This window comes from Mauremys mutica, chromosome 11 (genome assembly GCF_020497125.1).
Source record: "Mauremys mutica isolate MM-2020 ecotype Southern chromosome 11, ASM2049712v1, whole genome shotgun sequence".
Taxonomy (NCBI): domain Eukaryota; kingdom Metazoa; phylum Chordata; order Testudines; family Geoemydidae; genus Mauremys; species Mauremys mutica.
The window spans coordinates 50,494,342-50,512,489 of NC_059082.1; the positions used below are offsets into that span (position 1 = coordinate 50,494,342).

Here is an 18,148-nt window from a genome sequence, read left to right on the forward strand (position 1 = left end):
CAGAGCTCCTGGCCCTTCCCCCTCCAGGGAGGGCGGGCGGCCTCGCTTCCTGCCCCCGAGCTTCTGCGGCCTTCCTCGCTGCCAGCGGGGTCTGCGCTTCCCAGCAGGCTCGGTTCCCCCCAGTCTCTGCCTTTCCCAACGCGCCTGTCCTCCCGACCCCAACACCTCCCGCGGGGGCTCCTCGGGCCGCCGGGCCTGGCCGCCCCCACTCACACGCTGCACGGGGAGGGGCGCGGCTGGGCTGCACCTGGTAGCAAATTACACCAGAGAGCAGCTCTTGCAAACCCGAACATACGGGTCCCTGCTGCGGGCAGCACGGGGCGCGGTGTCGCGCTGGGTAACGCCGCGGCAGGCGAGTTAGAAGTTCCGGTCGGACGGTGTCCCTGAGAGCTACAAGCGCGAACCACAAACCGCCCTGATTCGAATTCGCATCCTAAGCGCCCAATGACAGGACGGAGGGCGGGGCCGCGGCCATGATAGCCCCGCCCTGTCAGCGGACTGACCAATGACAGCTCTAGCTGGGTTTGAAAAAAAAGTGCGCGCGGCTGGTGGGCGGGGTCTTTCTCTGGTGGCCGGGCCCGCGCGCGGAGTGGAGAGGCGGATATCCGGCACGCTCGGGGCGTGGCCTATCCCGAAGGGGCGGATCCTGTGTGGAGCCTGCCGCTCGCTCTTTCCCTGACCCGCATTGATACCGGAGAGCGGGGACTCAACGGATGGGGGCGGGGCCCAGTTGGAGCCCCGCCCCTCCCCCTCTTTCTCCGCCCCTGGCCCTGGGGCCGGGACTTGGGCTCATTTGGACCCGGCCGGCTCGCAGGCGCGGTGGTGGTTGGTGGCAGCTCGGCTCCCTGGGGACTCGCACCGCAGCGCGGAGGGGCAGGAATGAAAGTGGGCGGTGAGCGTCCTCCACGCCCCTGGGCGGGTTGGGGCCTCTATGGGGAGTTGGGGGTCCCTCTGCGTGGGGGGTTCATCTGTGGTGAGTGTAGGGGGATGGGCCCCTGTGGGGTCCCTCTGCGGTGGGGGGGGCAGGGCCCCGCAGGGGGAGTGGGGTCCCTCTGCGGTGGGGGGGGCAGGGCCCCGCAGGGGGAGTGGGGTCCCTCTGCGGTGGGGGGGGGCAGGGCCCCGCAGGGGGAGTGGGGTCCCTCTGCGGTGGGGGGGGGCCCGCAGGGGGAGTGGGGTCCCTCTGCGGTGGGGAGTCCTACAGGAGGTGGGTTGCCAGCCAGTGGTTAGGGGGCTACAGTCTCTGTTTTGGCAGAACTCAATACTCCTCATGTGGGATTTGGGGAGGGTTAAGGCCAGGGTGGGGGCTTTGTCGCTCGGTTGTCTAATTTCTGGTGGGGGTTCCTTGGGACGGGTAATGCTCCCTCTTTGCTGGATGATCCTCTAAGCCTCAGATGCTAAATGTTCAGACCTGACACATGAGGGCTGTGAAATGACTGAAATACCCATGCCAGGATCCTACCAACTCCCCCCACATCAGATAGTCTTCAACCCCTGAAACCTCCCCTTCCATTTTCCTCAGACGGTATCTAGCAGTGGCACCTCCTAATTTTCCTTTTTATTTCTCCCCCTGTGTTTAGAGGGTGTGTTTTAGATTTTATTTTTAAATTCCAAAGAGAGGGAGCCCCACTGGTTTAGGCGGGTGGATTTAAAAATCAACCGAGCCTATAGTGGGACAGGACCTGCCTGCAGGGGGAGGGGACTCACTCGGGGCTCCTGCATGGGCACCCAGGACATTAGAAATGAGCTACCAGTCTTATCTTGGCCACTTCGGGTTTCTCATCGACGCAGAGCGTTTCACATACCTTATAAAGTAAGATTATAATTATTAAATGGAGGAGAGGCTGCAGGCTTTTCAAGGAGCAGATGAGATTTTTGCTTCAGAAAGGCAGGGTGTTTGAATGAATGAATGAATGAAATGTAAATTATTGAAATATACACTCTACAAAATTCCCTCATCAAAAGGAGAGATTTTAATAAAAATACTTTAAAAAATTAATTCAAAATGAGAGATTCTTGATATTTCAGGCTGGTCACAGGACTAGAAATCAGGCTACAGGATTGCAGTTTACTGCTTTAAATAGAAGTCTGTTTTTATCAAGGTTTGATTTTTTTTGCCATGACAGTAAAATCTAAACTTGAAATATGACATCTAAGCAACCCCCCACTTTTTCATGTCCAAATATCATTCTAGTTGTTTAATGTAATAATAGCTTACGTTTCTGGAGTGCCTTTTATCATGCAGGATACCAAAATGCTTTACAGACTGCAGTATTCATTGCTAATTTAATATGGCTTTCTCTGGGTTGGGGATAGCAGCTAACTGGCACATTTATGGAGGGAAGAGAGAGCATGTATGGCCTAAGCCGGCATGGGAGCAAGCTCCCCTACTTTTACAAAAGTGCTATGACTCATGTTCAGAGCAGACAAAACTTGCTTTTTTTATGGTCTGTGCATAGTAAATTGCTTGGCATTCTGCCTATTTAAGAAGATCATCTAATGAATTATTTTTTGGCCAAAAACTATAAATGGGCTTTTGGCAAAACTATAAATGATTTTTTAAATTACACTTTCTGCATTAATGGGACATAATTTGAATACTTTGCCCAAGTTTAATATGTTCTGGTTCTATGGGGTATGTAACACTAGCAGACCTGCTTCTAAAATACATTCTTTGCTTGCCAAATGTACTTTGGAATGCTTCAGTTACTTAATCAGTACCTGAATTTAAAATAAGAGAAATGTAGCTTGTGTACACAATGTAGATATGTTTGTAGTATATGGGGTCATTTTAAAGTATAGCCATCCTAATATAAATTCTGGGCTACTAGAGCTGTACTGTCCGCCATCTAGTCTTGCTTCAATTTCCTGGGCTGTTCAGTCAGTTTCGGTTCTGAATACAGGCCTAATTGGCATGCCAGTCTAGAGATGCAATGCCTCTTACATTGCAGTAGTTCTCTTGCTGAAATTGGAGGTGGTGGGAAAGGAACACCTATGAGAATAATAGTCTGGTGATTTGTGCATGTCAAAATTGCCCTTAATTACATGGATATAGTCTTTTAGTCAAAGGTAACTAATAGGTAAGCCAAGGGCTATCGGGGGAGAATGGGGCATTGAGTTAGAATAGTAGCTCATTTCATTGTTGATCCTGGAAACTCCAAAGAGTTAATAGGATGTATATTCATTTTGGCATAAAAGGATATTCTAGGTGGCCCATTGCTTTTTTTTGCCTAGACAGATACCTATACATTTGCACTGGGAAATACCCAGTTGTGGGGACTGTCTTTAGCTTAGCTGGTGCCCATGGCCCTATAATTAAAAATGATCAAGTCCCTGCAGCTGCTTGGCTTGTTTTCTTTATTTAATTTCACGTATGATTTGTTTGTGGTTTGGTACACTTGTTATATTGCCTCTCTGACTTTTATTATTCTGTAAATTTACACTTTTTTTAAAACATTTTTTTAATACCATGGATTGGAAATTAACTATAGAACAGGGGACAAGGAAAATCATTAATTCCTGCAAGTGGAATATCACTGGGGTCCCTAGTGGGACCCATATTTTTCATGACTGATCTAGAAGAAAACCCAGCTAATTAGGCTTCCCAGCTAAACTATCATTGTATAAAAAGACCTACAGACTAGATTTGAAAAATACACCTGACATTGCCAAGCAGAAAATGTTCCATGGTGAGAAGAACAGCCCTAATCCATCAATTTGTAGAAAAGTGGGGGGATATGTGTGTTTTTTCTAGTCTTTATGGCTGCAAAGATAACTTTCCAAATGTGACACAGTGCAGAGCAAACAGACTGCTCCATCACTTGCTTTGTCTGCTGGTCAGAGCCCTATCAAGCAGCAGCAGAATGAAACTGGCAAGTCTCTGGTCCCTGCTGCTCTTCAGAGTGAGCAGCAGTGAAATTGACAAGATTCATGTCATTTTCACTGGGCTGCTGCTTGGCAAAGCTCTGAGCAGCAGCCAGGGCAGGTACTGGGGCTGTTTGCTGGGGAGGAAAATCCAAAAAGAAAGCTGTGTGATGGTGAGGGATCCCTGTCATGTAGTTCAGGGCTTAAGGTGAGAGAAATCCTTTTCCCTTCTAGCAGGTCAAGGTGTTTCAAATTTCTGACACCTGCTATTCAGACTGATGCAAAAGATGCAATTCCTGAGCAGAATCCAGGGCCAGCATCTCAGTAGAAATCCGAACACCTTGCCCTTCCCAGCAAGTGGGAGCACTACTGGGCTTCTCACTAGAGTATTGCCCCTGAATCTCTCTAGTGAGCCCTCTGTCTCTATCATTAGCTTTTGTCTCTGCCTCTAGTTAACTTAGTCCTTTGGCTAGCAGGTGCAGGATGAACCTTCCTGTCCCTCCTTAGGAGGAGCAAGTAAGGGAACAGAATATATCTAGAACAGACACTAGTCTAAATATCATAAGAAACCAATGCATGAAGGAAGGACTTGAATCTCTGAAGATGGTATTTCAAGGAGCAGTGACAGGAGGCTATGGAAAGGGATAGGAAAATATTGACAGGAAAAAAAATTAAGGCAACTGGCCACATCACTGATGTTATTCCAGCACATTAAATACTGCATGAATGGGAATTGCATATGGAGGAAGTGTGCACAATGGAGGATGTTGGGCTGAATGGCCCAAGTGATCTCTTCTGGCCCTGTCAATTTAACTATTTTTACTTTAGTTGGTTAGTGATCCCATTTTATACATGACTATACAATTGATTTGCTATCGTATCAAAGCCTAGATTTCTTTTTACTTTCCATTTCATTGAAGAAACAACGTAACTTGTCCTGTAGTAGAGCAGGCTCAGTAATCCTTTTCATGTTAATATGTGAACCAGTATTCTTTACAGCTGTTGTCTTTTGTCCTGAAATTTTGACTTGATAGTGCTCTTTCACTAACTGAGATGTCTGGGCTTTGTTTTTTTTTCTAGTAATCCACTGTAGATGTTCCAGGTGTTTTTCTTTCCCTTCAAAACGAAGGGTAAGAAAACGGCCTCGAGTCCTGACATTACTGAGTCTCCCTGAAGACGTTCTGTTTCATGTTCTGAAAGGCCTTCCTGCTGAGGATATCCTCTCCATCCGAGCTGTGAGTCTGCTAACCCACTTCACCCCTGTAACGGGATGGGGTTTACCTCTGTCAGTGTGATGCCCTGGCTCCCAATGGCAGGACTGGACACGGGGAAGGCTGGATCCTCATGGCAGAGCAAATCTAACTACTGTATGTATTCTTTCAGTTTTCCTTCAGATCTCTGCCATCGTGGTAGCAGTTTTGTTGCTAAACCTCTCAAAATTGAGGATTAGCAGCAGTATTTGAGTGTTTTGTTTAAATTTTCCAGAGGGAACTATCCTGACAAATCATTCTGACCGAACAGTTTGGTTCAGTTAAGGATGCTTATCTTATTTTCCAAAATTGACTTTTCTCTAATCTAATTAATGTAAATAAAGTGGAACAATAGTTGTACAAAAATCTACCGGTGCCATGTTAATATGGCTATAACAGTAGACCACAAGAACGATTTTTTGGTGGATCCCTATATGTTGTAATAATGTACTTCTGTATTTTTCCCCCTAGGTGCACTCGCATCTTAAATACCTTGTAGATAATCATGCTAGTGTTTGGGCATGTGCAAGTTTTCAAGAAGTATGGCCTTCTCCAAACAATCTGAAGATGTTTGAAAGGTAATGTATAGGAATCCAGGCATGGTCTATGCATTAGGGGAGATTTTCAAAGGTGCAGAGGAAAGCTAGGTACCCATTTCCTATTAAATTTCAATGAGAGTTGGACAACTAACTGCCTTTGAAAATCTCCCCCTTAATGTGATTAGGAGCACACTTCAGATTGGAACTGTCTTGTTAAGTGGAGCAGGAGGTCATAGTTATATTTGGAGTGTAAATGGATGCTGTGTCTACAAAGTGCTTTACAATCCCCTGATGAAATGTATTGCTACTGCTTCTCCCTGATATTTGTGTTTCAATATAAATGTATAAGCCAGAAATGTGGACCGAAAGGCTGCACAATTGTGTTTTTAAAGTATTTTTAAGACTAATATTTGGACTCTTTCCATATTTCAAAATAGGGTGACCAGACAGCAAATGTGAAAAATCGGGACGGGGTTGTGGGTAACAGGAGCCTATATAAGAAAAAGACCCGAAAATCAAGACTGTCCCTATAAATTCAGGACATCTGGTCACCCTATTTCAAAATGAGTTTAAAAACCTAAAGTTGCAAACAAACAACTGTACTTTGAAAGAGTAAAGACACTCTATCTGAAAAAGATGTGTATGGGTGTTGGCAAAGGCAAAACTTAAAGAGTTGAATCTGTCTGGTGCCTGTGTAACCATCCTATGTGATTCAGAGGTGCAAGTTCTGAATTCTTCAGGTGCATTCTGGAGCTGTGGCCATCTAGTAGAAATGAACATGGAAGCAAGGTCTCCTGCTGCACTGGAATCTTCAAATGATTCAGATGCCCACAAATTAAATCTGAGTTACCTTTTTGTACTCTTATTTAGGGCTGCTGAAAGGGGTAACTTTGAAGCTGCTGTGAAGCTGGGCATAGCATACCTGTACAACGAAGGCTGTAAGTGTGAAAGCATGTGCTGTGGAGAAGATGGGAAATGATGGTGGAGGGTATAGTTCTATTTAAAAGAACAAAGACATTTTATAGTGAAGCCTGATCAATAAGCTTGGATTCTTTTTATTGGCCATGTGCCAATCTACTATTTTATGGATGTTTTGGGGTTTTTTCTGCCCATGTTATAAGATTGTTAAACACAAAAACAGACTGTTTCCCCCTCTCATTTCTGAGTAAGTGGCAAGGTCTCGCTAATGGATTCTACTCCTAGCTGAAATGTGGATGTGTCTAAATCACACAGTTAGCAGGTCCTGAAGTTAGGCTTTGGAAGCCTCCAGTCAAATTTGGTTGTGTCATTTTGCCTGTCAAAAGCTTCACACTGAATCAAGCAGAGGCACTATTCCAACCTTCTGCAACCTGTTACCATTTCTTTGAAACCATCCTGCTAACTGTTGTGCTGTGGCCTTATTAAATTCCAGGCAGATATTATTGATTAGCTTCTGTTCCCTCTTTAAAGCATCCGTTTCACTTATTCAGTATCCATCTCCGATGAGGGTCGTGCAGAAGTGAATGGGTTAAAGGCATCTCATTTCTTCAGCCTGACGGAGCGTCTGAATGTCTGTGCAGCCCCCTTTACCTGGCTCTTTATTCGTCCCCCGTGGTCCGTGAGCGGGAGCTGTTGTAAAGCTGTGGTCTATGAGAGCCTCAAAGCAGAGTGTCAGTTGCAGAAAGTAAGTGATGCTCTTTCTGTCAATGGCTTTAGGGCAGGGCAGCACATCCAGGCGGGAGGGATAGTTCAGTGGTTTGAGCATTGGTCTGCTAAACCCAGGGTTGTGAGCTCAATCCTTGAGGGAGCCATGTAAGGATCTGGGGTAAAAATCTGTCTGGGGATTGGTCCAGCTTTGGGCAGGGGGTTGGACTAGATACCTCCTGAGGTCCCTTGTAACCCTGATATTCTATGATCCACCAAGCAATTTGCACAATTACATTTCAGTTTCTCCAAGAAGTATCTTGTTCTCATTCCATTGATTTATAGCTCTTTAACCTTTGTTTAAAAATTAAAGTTAATACAGAGAAAAACTATATGTAGGAGAGGCACTGCTTCGTAGCTGTCAAAGGATTGTACTGTGTTTGTTCTGTCAGGTTAATTTCTTCTCAAAAGTGATGAAATATTGAAGGGGGGAAGAGATGGGCGCTCCATGAAAGGCCAAGGACAAACAAAGCTCTAGCCTGGGACTATTTTGAAAGTGTCTCTCTCTCATTTTTTGGTTCTCTTTAATAATGTGCAGTTCTAAAACTTTTTTTTTTTTTTTTAAGGCCCAGAAAGGCTCTATTCTCCACTGCTTGGCTAAGGTTTTAAGTCTCTTTGAGGTGAGTAGTGTTCAGAATTCCCAAAGCCATTAGTGGGAAATGAAGGTACAATTTTACAATGCAAATTTCTCCTGTGACTTTTCAAATGCTAGATGAGTTGTGTTATTATCTTATGGGAGATCAAACCAATTGTTCTTGGTTTCCCCCAGTGTGAAAAAGTCTGTGATGGCCCTTTTCTATTTAAAGGGAATGTGTCAATTTGAAATCTAATTAAGCTTCAGTGTGGATCAAATCCTGGGCCATGTTTTTCTGCTGGAGTAAACTTGTGCAGCTCTGTTGACTTAAATGGAACTGTGCCAGTTTACATCAGCTGAGAATCTGCCCCCATGTTTTTTAAAAAAATGAGTTGAAAGTAGTTTTAGCTACTAGGCCTGCTTGTTGTGCTTGCAGTATGGAAAGCCAGGTAACATCCTTTTGAGACCTGTCACACTGGGTACCAAAGGAAGGGGCATGCTGGCCACCAGGAAGCCTAAATTGCTTTTGACTACCTGAAGAAAGCTGCAAAGTAACTCCTAAGCCAGGGTCTCCAAAGGACAGTGCCAGTGATCCAGGAAACCATCTTGAACATTTGAAGGATGCTCCCGATGGTAATAGATTGATTCTGTACTGTAGCTTTCAATCTGAGGATGTTCTGTACCACTCGGTGTCTCTGGGGTTTGTGTGCCCATCTGACTGGGTATGCACCATATATAACATTTGACCTTTTATTTTCAGGATGAAGAAAAAAGGAAAGAAGCCCTTGAAATGTTTGAAGAGTCTTCGAAGCAGGGTTGCCTAAATAGCTCCTACCTCCTCTGGGAAAGTAACAGAAGAGCTGCTGTGAGTACATTTGGCTCTTAAAATGATCTTTTCACCTCTATTACAGTGGCACCAAGAGTCCCCAACCAAGAATATAGCTCTGTTGTGTTGAGTGCTGTATATGCATCCAGCAACAGACAGCTTGCAGTCTAAATAGACAAGATGGATAAATGGTGACAGAGGAAGTAGTATCCCCATTTTACAGATTGGGCAAGTCACTTAGCCTCTCTGTGTTTAATTTTTCCAAAGTCACACTGGAAGTCAGTGGCCCAACTGAGAATTGGACGGGGATTAAAGAGATCAGAGTTCAATTCCTTCAACCCAGGATCATCCTTAAGAGAAAGATACTGACTGTTGTGTGAGGATTTTCCCACAAACAGCAGAAGAGATAGGAGAAGTGATGCCTTTGGATAGTAGGAGTACTCCAACCTTCACAAACATTGAACCAAATGGTTATTGCCCCTGGATAAAAGGGGCAATGCCTTCTTAATGCTGTTCATATTCCTTTTCTCTAGATGTCAGATCCCGGCAGATACCTTCAGAGCCTCAGGAAACTAAGGGATTATGCAGCAAAGGGTTGCTGGGAAGCCCAGGTAAGACTTCTACTAGTGACACCAAGACATTGTTTTTTGCATGCCCCTGTCCACGCTGGCATAGAAAGACATGGGAGTGTGCTTAAACGTGGATCCAGTGGCTGGCCATTAGGAACAGCAGCTAAAACTCTTCTCAGAAAACACTTAAATGTACTCTGCAAAGTAACCTCTTCTGAAAATACTGCACTTGCACAAAGAAACCTGAGCAAGGGCTCATCTTTAGTAAGCAATCTTTAGCCTGAATAGCCTGTCCCAAAATCCTGCATGTGTATTGTGTATCACAGTTCTGCCAGCTTTGAAAAATAACTCTTAAATGTCTCTGGAGTGAGTCCCATAAGCTAGGTTTCACTGTATTTTGAATGTGAAAATGACATGAGTTCTCCCAGGATTTCAGTTCAAATTTTGTTTCTCTGTCCAAATGGAAAATAGCTCACTTAATATTTACATTTTCCCCTCTTGTCTGCCTGCTGCAGATATCTTTAGCCAAAGCTTGTGGGAATGGAAACCAGCTAGGATTAGAAGCAAAAGCCTCCAATGAGATGGTGTCTCAGCTCTTCCAGACTTCCCTTTCTGTCAGAAAGCAAAGCATCTTCACTGTGCAGAAGGGAATGAACGAAACAATGAGGTAAAGAGAAGCTCAGCAGCCAGGTCTTTGACAAAGAAGCGTGTCTATGACATGGCCGGAAAGGCTGCTACTGTTTCCTTGTGCTTGTTATAGTTCTGTCTAGGGTGAGATGTGACCTAAGCTCTTTGAAGAGTTATCATAGTTAGTTCTGGGACACAAGCAGTGAAGTGCAATGCAGAAAAGATTGTACTTTGTGAATGTCACTAATTGCACAGTGTCCCTGGATAGATCCAGAATGAAAGGTATGCTTATTTTGATAAGTTCATATTTTCAGATGTCTCTGACTTGCAATCTGCATTAATTTGCCAGTCTGCCTAAAAAACACCTACCATGGTCCATCAGCCCACAGTTTGACTCAAGTATCTGCCCTATTACCTAGATGCAACAGGACATTTCACTGAAGTCTTGTTTTGATGTTCAATATTTTGTTAGCTAGTACCTTTTGAAAGGATAAAAGTCTTGATATGTGTGGAGAATCTCTGGTGTTATAGCTGTCACTTAGCACAGGTCTGGATGACTTCTTACCTAAGGGATCATTTGATTTTTATCTCTTATCTAGGTACATCCTGATTGACTGGCTGGTAGAAGTGGCCACCATGAAAGATTTCTCCAGCCTTTGTCTTCATATGACAGTGGGGTGCGTGGATCGGTACTTGAAGCTGAGACCTGTATCCCGGGCCCGGCTCCAGCTTTTGGGAATCGCGTGCATGGTCATTTGTACACGGTGAGTTTTGATGACTGATGTGCGTCAGTGGCAGTGGTTATACAAACTCAGCATTTAGCTATTATGTTCTGCTTTCTCCGCTGCACTAGTAACAGCTAGAACTGGCCTTCCTTGTCCCTTTACACAGTGACTGCTCTTTGAATGTTGCCAATATTTCCAAATGAGGTACAAAGTGGTGGTGCTGCCACCTGAACACTTATATAAATGTGCTGGAGGGGTTGGAGCTCTCCATACATGAAGTGCTGTCTTCTGTGTAGAGTAGATCACTAGCATCAGAAATGCTACTAGGAAGCAGGTCAGCACTATCATTCTGATCAGCCCATCTGCCATAAGCAACTCAGAAAAGCAGATTTGTACCTATGTCTGTGTTCATGCAGTTTTAATAACAAGTCTTTGTGGCACAGAAGTATTGTGTTCCTGACCCCGTGTGTTTTATGTGGGACTGATTCCACTACTTCTGCTATTTCAAAGGCTCCAGGGTTTAAACAGAAATGCTGCCAAACAGGAGACTGAATTCCAGGCACAAGGAATAGGTCTGGTTATTGGTTCTGCAGCCTTTCTGTGGGAATTACACCTGTGAAAACTGCTGCAGGATCTAGGCCTTTGAGTCAGTGATATGATAAAGATGCAGGCCCAGGTTAAAGGTGGCATGGACAGGGCATCGTCTCGTGGGAACACCTGACACTCTCAATATGACTCTACCTGGTATCTTCCTAAGCTGTACTAACTTCCCCTTCTCCTTGCCGGTGTCTCCATAGCATAGGATATCCATGGATATCTGCATGCAACCAAAACTCAGTGCATGTGGCTCTGCCTTGGGCCTGAGTGCTAACTATCTTTCATATTGCAGCTTCATCAGCAAAGAGATCTTGACAATACGGGAAGCTGTGTGGCTAACAGACAACACATACAAATATGAAGATCTAGTCCGGATGATGGGGGAGATCATCTCTGCCCTGGAAGGCAAGATAAGGGTAAGTTTGTAAAACCAGGGGGTGGGATGCTTACCAGCTTGGCTGTCCTTTGCTAAGTCATGGAAGTTGCTATACTCAGTGGTGAGATGCGGATCCTTCTGCTTCTCTGTAGACTAAGCATGTTGCTTTGGGTGTTTCTGGTTTCCTCTGAACCAGCATCCTTTGCTGCTGTGACAGGTGATTGGGTTCTTAATTTGAGTGAGATGTTTGAGGATTGTTTTATGTAATTCTGTAGCTGCAAATACTTGATGTGATTGCACTGTATGAAGTTAAATTTAACCCCCTTGGGACCAAGTCCAGAGATTTCATGTATTCCTGCCCTATTGTCTGGGAAACATCTTGATACCACCAGGGTAATAAGAAGCCATCTTTTGTAATGAGCCTCCATGAAAAGGGATGGTCACCTTGCAACAGTTCCAATCTGCGTTTGGCAAAACTCTGACGCAATGACGCACCAAACTCTGTGTTCTCCCATATGCATTAGATTCCTACTATTGTGGATTACAAAGAAGTGCTACTGACTATAATTCCCCTGGAGAGAAGAACGCTTCACCTGTACAGCTTTATCTGTGAACTATCACTATTGAACACAGGTCTCTGTGTATATTCTCCTGCCAATCTGGCTGCTGCAGCACTACTACTGGCTAAGATACTGCACAGGCAAGGTAAGAAACAGGCTGCTGCTAATCATTATTTCATAACTGGACCTACAGGTTCTGCAATGTAGCACGTTCATCCATGCTGTCCCTCTGGATAGCAATCTTTCTGCTTTAGCACCAAGGTATCTACTTGTGCCAGCTTGCCTCAGTCATGTTAAAGATAACAAACACTTCACAAAAGGATGGAGTGGGCTTGGTGCTTTTCCCCAGTAATTGCTTGAGTTTGACACAGCATTAGCACGAGACCTGGGTTTAAGAAATGCCCAAGGAGTTTTTACTAGCAATACTACAGACTGGATTACACAGCTAGGAAATACACAGTTCTGGCACCTGCAGCTGTTATTGGAGCCCAAAAATTGATTCTGAATTTTGGATGGATTATCTGCTGGCATGATTTTATGTAGGATCTGCTTTATTTCTGCAGTACAAAATTTTGGGTGCTAATGTATTTATTCCCTTCTCCAGCACATCCTTGGAACAGCCAGCTGTCTGAATGCACTGGATTCTCCCTTGAAGACCTGATACCCTGTGTGCTGAGCCTACACCAAAAATGGTATAACCTTCAGACCCTTTCTGATTAGTTCTAAGCGGTGTGGGGGGGAGTGTTTGGCATCCAGCTGTTACAGATCTGCAGCATAAATCTTAATGAAGTTTTGCTAATTAGTTACTGTCTCAGAACTAAGGAGGTGACATTGGAGAGACTATGCCTCACTCACCACAACACAGGAGAGGTTGAGAGAACTATTGCTGTTGCTCCAATTCAGTACCAGCCCCAATATTCTCTGAATAGTGCCTCTTGGCTCTCGGGGGTATGCGTCTCATTACCAGCAGTCTCAGCCTGCCAAGTCTCCCCTAATTCACAAGGCTGGGACTTGCTTGTCTGCAAATTCAGGAAGATCCCCAGCAGGGCTGGAAGTTCATCTCTGAAGGTGTCTCAAGACCCAGATCCCACTCCCTGCTGCAAACCTGACCAAGTGGCAAGGAGAGGAAGGGGGATGGTCCTTTAAGCTGTCTCAAAAGCCCAGCTACCAGTCCTGCTAGTCAGCTTCCCTGCTGATGAGGCGCAGTTGGTTTGTCACACAAGAACTGAGGGGAAATACCCTCCAGAGCCATAAAAGAAGGGAGGAATGTTTTTAGGTCAGCAAGTTCTATGAACTTTGTCCTTTCCAATGTGCTCTTGTAAGACCTGTGCTGTGATTTTCTTTCTTCCTAGTTTCCATGATGATGTCCCAAAGGATTACAGGCAGGTGGTGTTGACTGCTGTGAAACAACGATTTGAAGATGAGCGTTATGAAGAAATTGGCAAGGAAAAGGTGGGGAGTAACCTTACTGTTCTGCTCTCCATTCCATGGTGGCAAGCACCTTAAGCAGAGCGACCAGCGTAGTAGGCTATCCAGTACTCTGAAAAGTAACAGGAAGTTCAAATTTAAAAATCCCAAAGGGGGAAGGTGAAGAGAGTGCAAGAAAAGCAGTGGTGTTAGCGTCACTCACCTTGTGGGGATAGAAGTTGCACAGTTGGGCTGTAAATGCCAAGGAGCAGTTCAAGACATATTGATCCTAGAGAAAGTATCGGGCATTTGGTTGTTGGGAGGGCATTGCTGTAGTTGTCTGACTAGGTTGTCTTGTTGTTTAGGTGATGAGTTACAGCCAGCTCTGTTCGCTGTTAGGAGTGAAACAGGAGGACCCTGAGCCCAGTCCCTTACACACAAGTGCTGAGGAAATTCAGACTTTCCTTAGCTCTCCCTCTGGAAAGAGAACTAAAAGGCAAGTAAAACTAAGCTCTGTTCTGTGTACTCTCTCCTGTGTTTGCAGCCACTGGAGCTGATGATTCAGTATGGCGTTCACTCATGGGCATCTGACAGGGGGTTTTTTGCCTCCCCAAAACATGTGTGTGCAAATCACTGAGTGGGATTTTAACCAACTTCCCTGCTCTGAGCTGCCATTCTCTATGGACTCAATCAGTCCTTGCCCTAGTCACCTTAACTCTGCTTAGCGTCTTCCTCTGGATGGCTGGAAGGGAAAGTTTGGGTTTCTTGCCACAGTGGGACTTGCTGACCAAACCAAATCACCAGTTGTATCTTTAGCATTCGCTGGAAGAGTTGATTGAGGCAAATGGGCAGAGACTAGCCTGTTTTCTGATTCAGGATGATTTCCTCCATGTATATGCTGAGTGAGTAACCTCTGAGTTTCCCTGCGACAGGAGAAGGGAAGACAGCATTCAGGAAGACAGGGGCAGCTTTGTGACTACACCCACAGCTGAACTATCCACGCAGGAGGAGAGCCTTCTGGACAACTTCCTGGACTGGAGCTTGGACTCCTGCTCAGGTTATGAAGGAGATCAGGAAAGTGAAGGGGAGAGAGAGGGAGATGGTAAGTAGTGTATTTTTCTTCTTTAATTACAATAGGGAGAAACCAGATTTTCCCATCTGCAGCTTAACAAAGTCAGAAAAGTGCAAACTCTTTCAGAGAGACAGCAGTCACTGAAGGAAGGTCCCTTTTCTGTTGTACTATGGCGATTATCTTTACACCACAGCCTGTAGCAGCAAAATGTTTCCTGATGATAGATGCCAAAATCTCCTTGTCCATTTGCAATGCTGCAAAATGTCTGGCTACAAGACTTGGAGAGCTCTTCCTCAATGGCTGCAGACTCTGGAATGCAGAAAATGGCAGATAGCATTACTGAGTATCGTCTATGCTGCTGTGAGGTAGTACTGCTACCAGATAGCACTGGGCACTTTGAATCACTTGGTGAGTGAAGGAGAGTCCTCTTGGCTGCATATTAAAGGGTTTTGCTGCTGTCATAATCCAGGAAAAGCTATTGAAGGAATCTGGCTGTAGCCAGCCATGTGGTGGAGCACTGTCCACACTGCAGCCTCTCCTGTTTGTTTTATTAGTGCTGTGACTTAAAGCTTTTTATACCATGTCCCCTGTACAAACAACTATTAAAACATACCTGTGGAATGAGTCGTCGTCATCCCCACTTTACACAAGGGAGAAATCAGCGCTTGTGTGTTGACTTTCTCTAAAGCCACAGAGGAAATTAATCGCCCAGGATTAGAGATCTTGAGTTCCTGGCTCTGACTACATTGCTGCTCAGGTAGATCCAAATCACTCTTCTATATCTTCCTCTAGTGACTGCTCCCAGTGGAGTCTTGGATGTAACTGTAGTCTATATGGATCCAGCAGAGCATTGCTGTCAGGATTCCAGTGATGAAGATAGCCTAGCGGTGGAATGGCCTGGACAGGATGTACCAGCGAGAAAGGCAGAGCAGCCAGATGCTGAGAAACAGCGGCTTGCTGGTCACTGTCAAAAAGAACCCACACTAGAAGCCACCTCAGGCTATTCCTCTGTCTACAGTGCCAGTCCTACTTCCTCTGTAGATGGCAACTTTGGAGCACCGATCAAAACTACCTCAGCACTGTCTCTGGGCAGTGCCGTGAACAAAGGGCCATACCTCCCTCACTACTTGAAATCACATTTACAGTCTGTCTGTCCTAAGTCCACTGAGGGCAAGTGTGAGAGAAGGCAAGTCAAACGGAAAAACGTGGCTGAGCATAGTGAAGAAGAAAGGATGAACTTGGGCTTCTTGAGCCTCTGATTTTGGTGCTGTTTACTTTCATTTCAGAGGGGTCCTGGAAACAGTATTTTGGTGTAGTCTTGCAGGGAAGGTAACAAGTAATTGTCAGTGTCAGTAGCAGGGCCCCCCACCCCTCCAGTGCAAGATGGCCTATGCTAATCATGCTCTGCAAGTTCCATTTCATGCTTCTATGGCTTAGTGCTGAGCCACCTCGTTTCGTGGTAGCTGCTTTTTAAAATGTTCCCCATAATCTGATCCTATGCAAATTAAGAACCCCCTCTGGTCTTGAGCACATGTAAAGAAAACCTAGAACCCTTGTGTGTGCTACTCCAAGCCATCTTGATTTTACCCTGCAATGCATTGCCCAATGGGTAGCTGATTCCTCTGCAGAGGAGGAAGGGGAAAAAATAAAACTCTGCTGCTATGACCTATTCTTCCCCATACACTGTCATAATTCAGGAAAAGCTCTCGAAGGAACCTGCCTGTAGCCAGCCATGAGGTGGAGCACTGTCAACACTGCAACCTCTCCTGTTTGTTTTATTAGTGCTGGCTGAAGACTCCCTTATCAGATTATTTGTGCCTGAAGCTAAGGCCAAGTGTTACCCCCCACTTACTCTCTCTGGACATTAACTACACTGCCCTAGGGTATATTCAGGAGCCAAGCAAAGGGTGGTCGTGGTAAATGGGGATACTTACTTTAACAGACTGGAGCTTTTTAAACATCCCTTCTCTGGGGCAGGCTCTGGGCCTTATTCTCCTTCTATTAGTCCTACACTGCTGTAGCTCCAGTCAGCTCACTCACTTACACAGCTGTCAGGCCCTCCACTTGAGCAAACACATGGAGCTAGAGGAAGAACATCCCCATCTGTGCCTTACCACTTCACTGCCTTGTGCCTTTAGTTACAGTACCACTGGTGCAGTCTGCAAGAACTCAGTCCCAGTGTCATTGTTGTGTTCTGTCCATATTGCAGTTTGTCTTCCTTGCTATTCCAAAATGGCCTCCAATAGACCCTGATTCTACTTTCATGTTTGAATTTACTTTGAACACTAGAACAGAGGCAGCAATGTAACAACCCTTCTCCATGAAGCCCTATTTGCTATTATCTTAGACACCTCTCCATGGCATCCCAGCCAGCAAGGAAGAGCTGGTGTCTTTCCCACAATACTGGATAAAGGATTCCATGCTTTATGTAGCGTGTGGAAGCTGTACAAGAACAGCAAAACCCCTAAGAAGCTGAGGGACTAGAGTCTACTTTACCCCTTGACTTAGTTGTTACAAGAGGGGCTGACCCTCTTGAACAGGTGGTGAGAACATACCATGGTACAAGACTTCTGGCAGCTGTTTGTCATGCTCAGAATCGGATAACACTGGAACTGTGCTCCCTGTTTACTTTCCTTTGTTTAGAAATTATTGGGGCAGAGACAATGACTGTTCACATACAGTGTAGTGACTTTTGTATAAAACAATCTTTTTTTATGCTTGTCTGTGTTGTTTAAAAAAAACAAAACAGGGGCAGTGCTTGTGTCTGATAAAGGAGCTGGTTGTGAAGGGACAAAGTTGTATAACAGTGACATGCCTCAAGGCACAGAAAGGTGAAGTGACTTACCCAGGCTGTTACAATGTCATTGGCAGGAGCCTCAACTCAAGTCTGTCACCTGTTCCAAGTTACTAGATAAGGCTGTTGGTTATAGCTGATCCATGGTCTCTTTACAACTAATACTGTTATAGAACAGATATTAGCAGCTGCAAGCACTGGCTTATTTTCTACAGCTACCAGCTTGAGCATTTACAGGTTGAAAAGCAGCAGCTTATCAAGCAGGATCCTATTGTCACTTTCACAAGCTGGATTTGAGAATACTGCATCCCCAGGAGGCACATAACTGACAAAGCCTGGCTTCTTCCAGAGCTTGAGCTGCTCTCCTAGAACTAGCCTGATTGTTTGGCAGATGGATCATAAAGCTGGACCATAGAGAAGCAGGGTTCCTAAGGCACTTTCATCTGTCAAGGTGCAGTGGAACTGGTTCAGTTTTTAGTCTGCAACTGTAAATAACCTCACCCTCCTTGTGTAACAGCTAGTCATCTATAAGCCCCATGAACATCTGCTACAACTCCTGACTCTTATACTTCCTCTATAGCAACCTACTAAAGAAAAAAAATGCTGAGAGTTGGAAATTATGATCTGGCACAGGTTGACAAAGCAGGTGATTATACTGACTTGGGATGTAAAAACCTAGCTCTACACC

General features: G+C 45.1%; 1 protein-coding gene and 1 long non-coding RNA gene across 3 annotated transcripts; one reads left to right on the plus strand and one right to left on the minus strand.

The window, feature by feature from the left end:
- Positions 1-729: 729 nt before the first annotated feature.
- On the plus strand, positions 730-17,381 carry CCNF (cyclin F). 2 transcript variants are annotated; one of them, XM_044980580.1, is made up of 17 exons: positions 730-892; positions 4,942-5,096; positions 5,583-5,689; positions 6,521-6,588; positions 7,120-7,313; positions 7,900-7,953; positions 8,668-8,772; positions 9,267-9,344; positions 9,818-9,969; positions 10,529-10,693; positions 11,544-11,667; positions 12,152-12,332; positions 12,792-12,879; positions 13,540-13,639; positions 13,960-14,090; positions 14,527-14,696; positions 15,459-17,381. In XM_044980580.1, exons 1-17 carry the CDS (start codon positions 880-882, stop codon positions 15,923-15,925), a joined length of 2,352 nt encoding a protein of 783 aa, XP_044836515.1. In that variant the 5' UTR covers positions 730-879; the 3' UTR covers positions 15,926-17,381. The 2 variants fall into 2 exon arrangements, with proteins under 2 accessions (XP_044836515.1, XP_044836516.1); XM_044980581.1 differs by lacking the exons at positions 730-892; positions 4,942-5,096 and adding an exon at positions 5,100-5,228.
- LOC123344404 lies at positions 14,702-15,583 on the minus strand. The gene is made up of 2 exons (XR_006572547.1): positions 15,280-15,583; positions 14,702-14,975 (listed from the first exon to the last, which is right to left on the minus strand). It is a non-coding gene; the product is annotated as an uncharacterized LOC123344404 (long non-coding RNA).
- Positions 17,382-18,148: the final 767 nt, after the last annotated feature.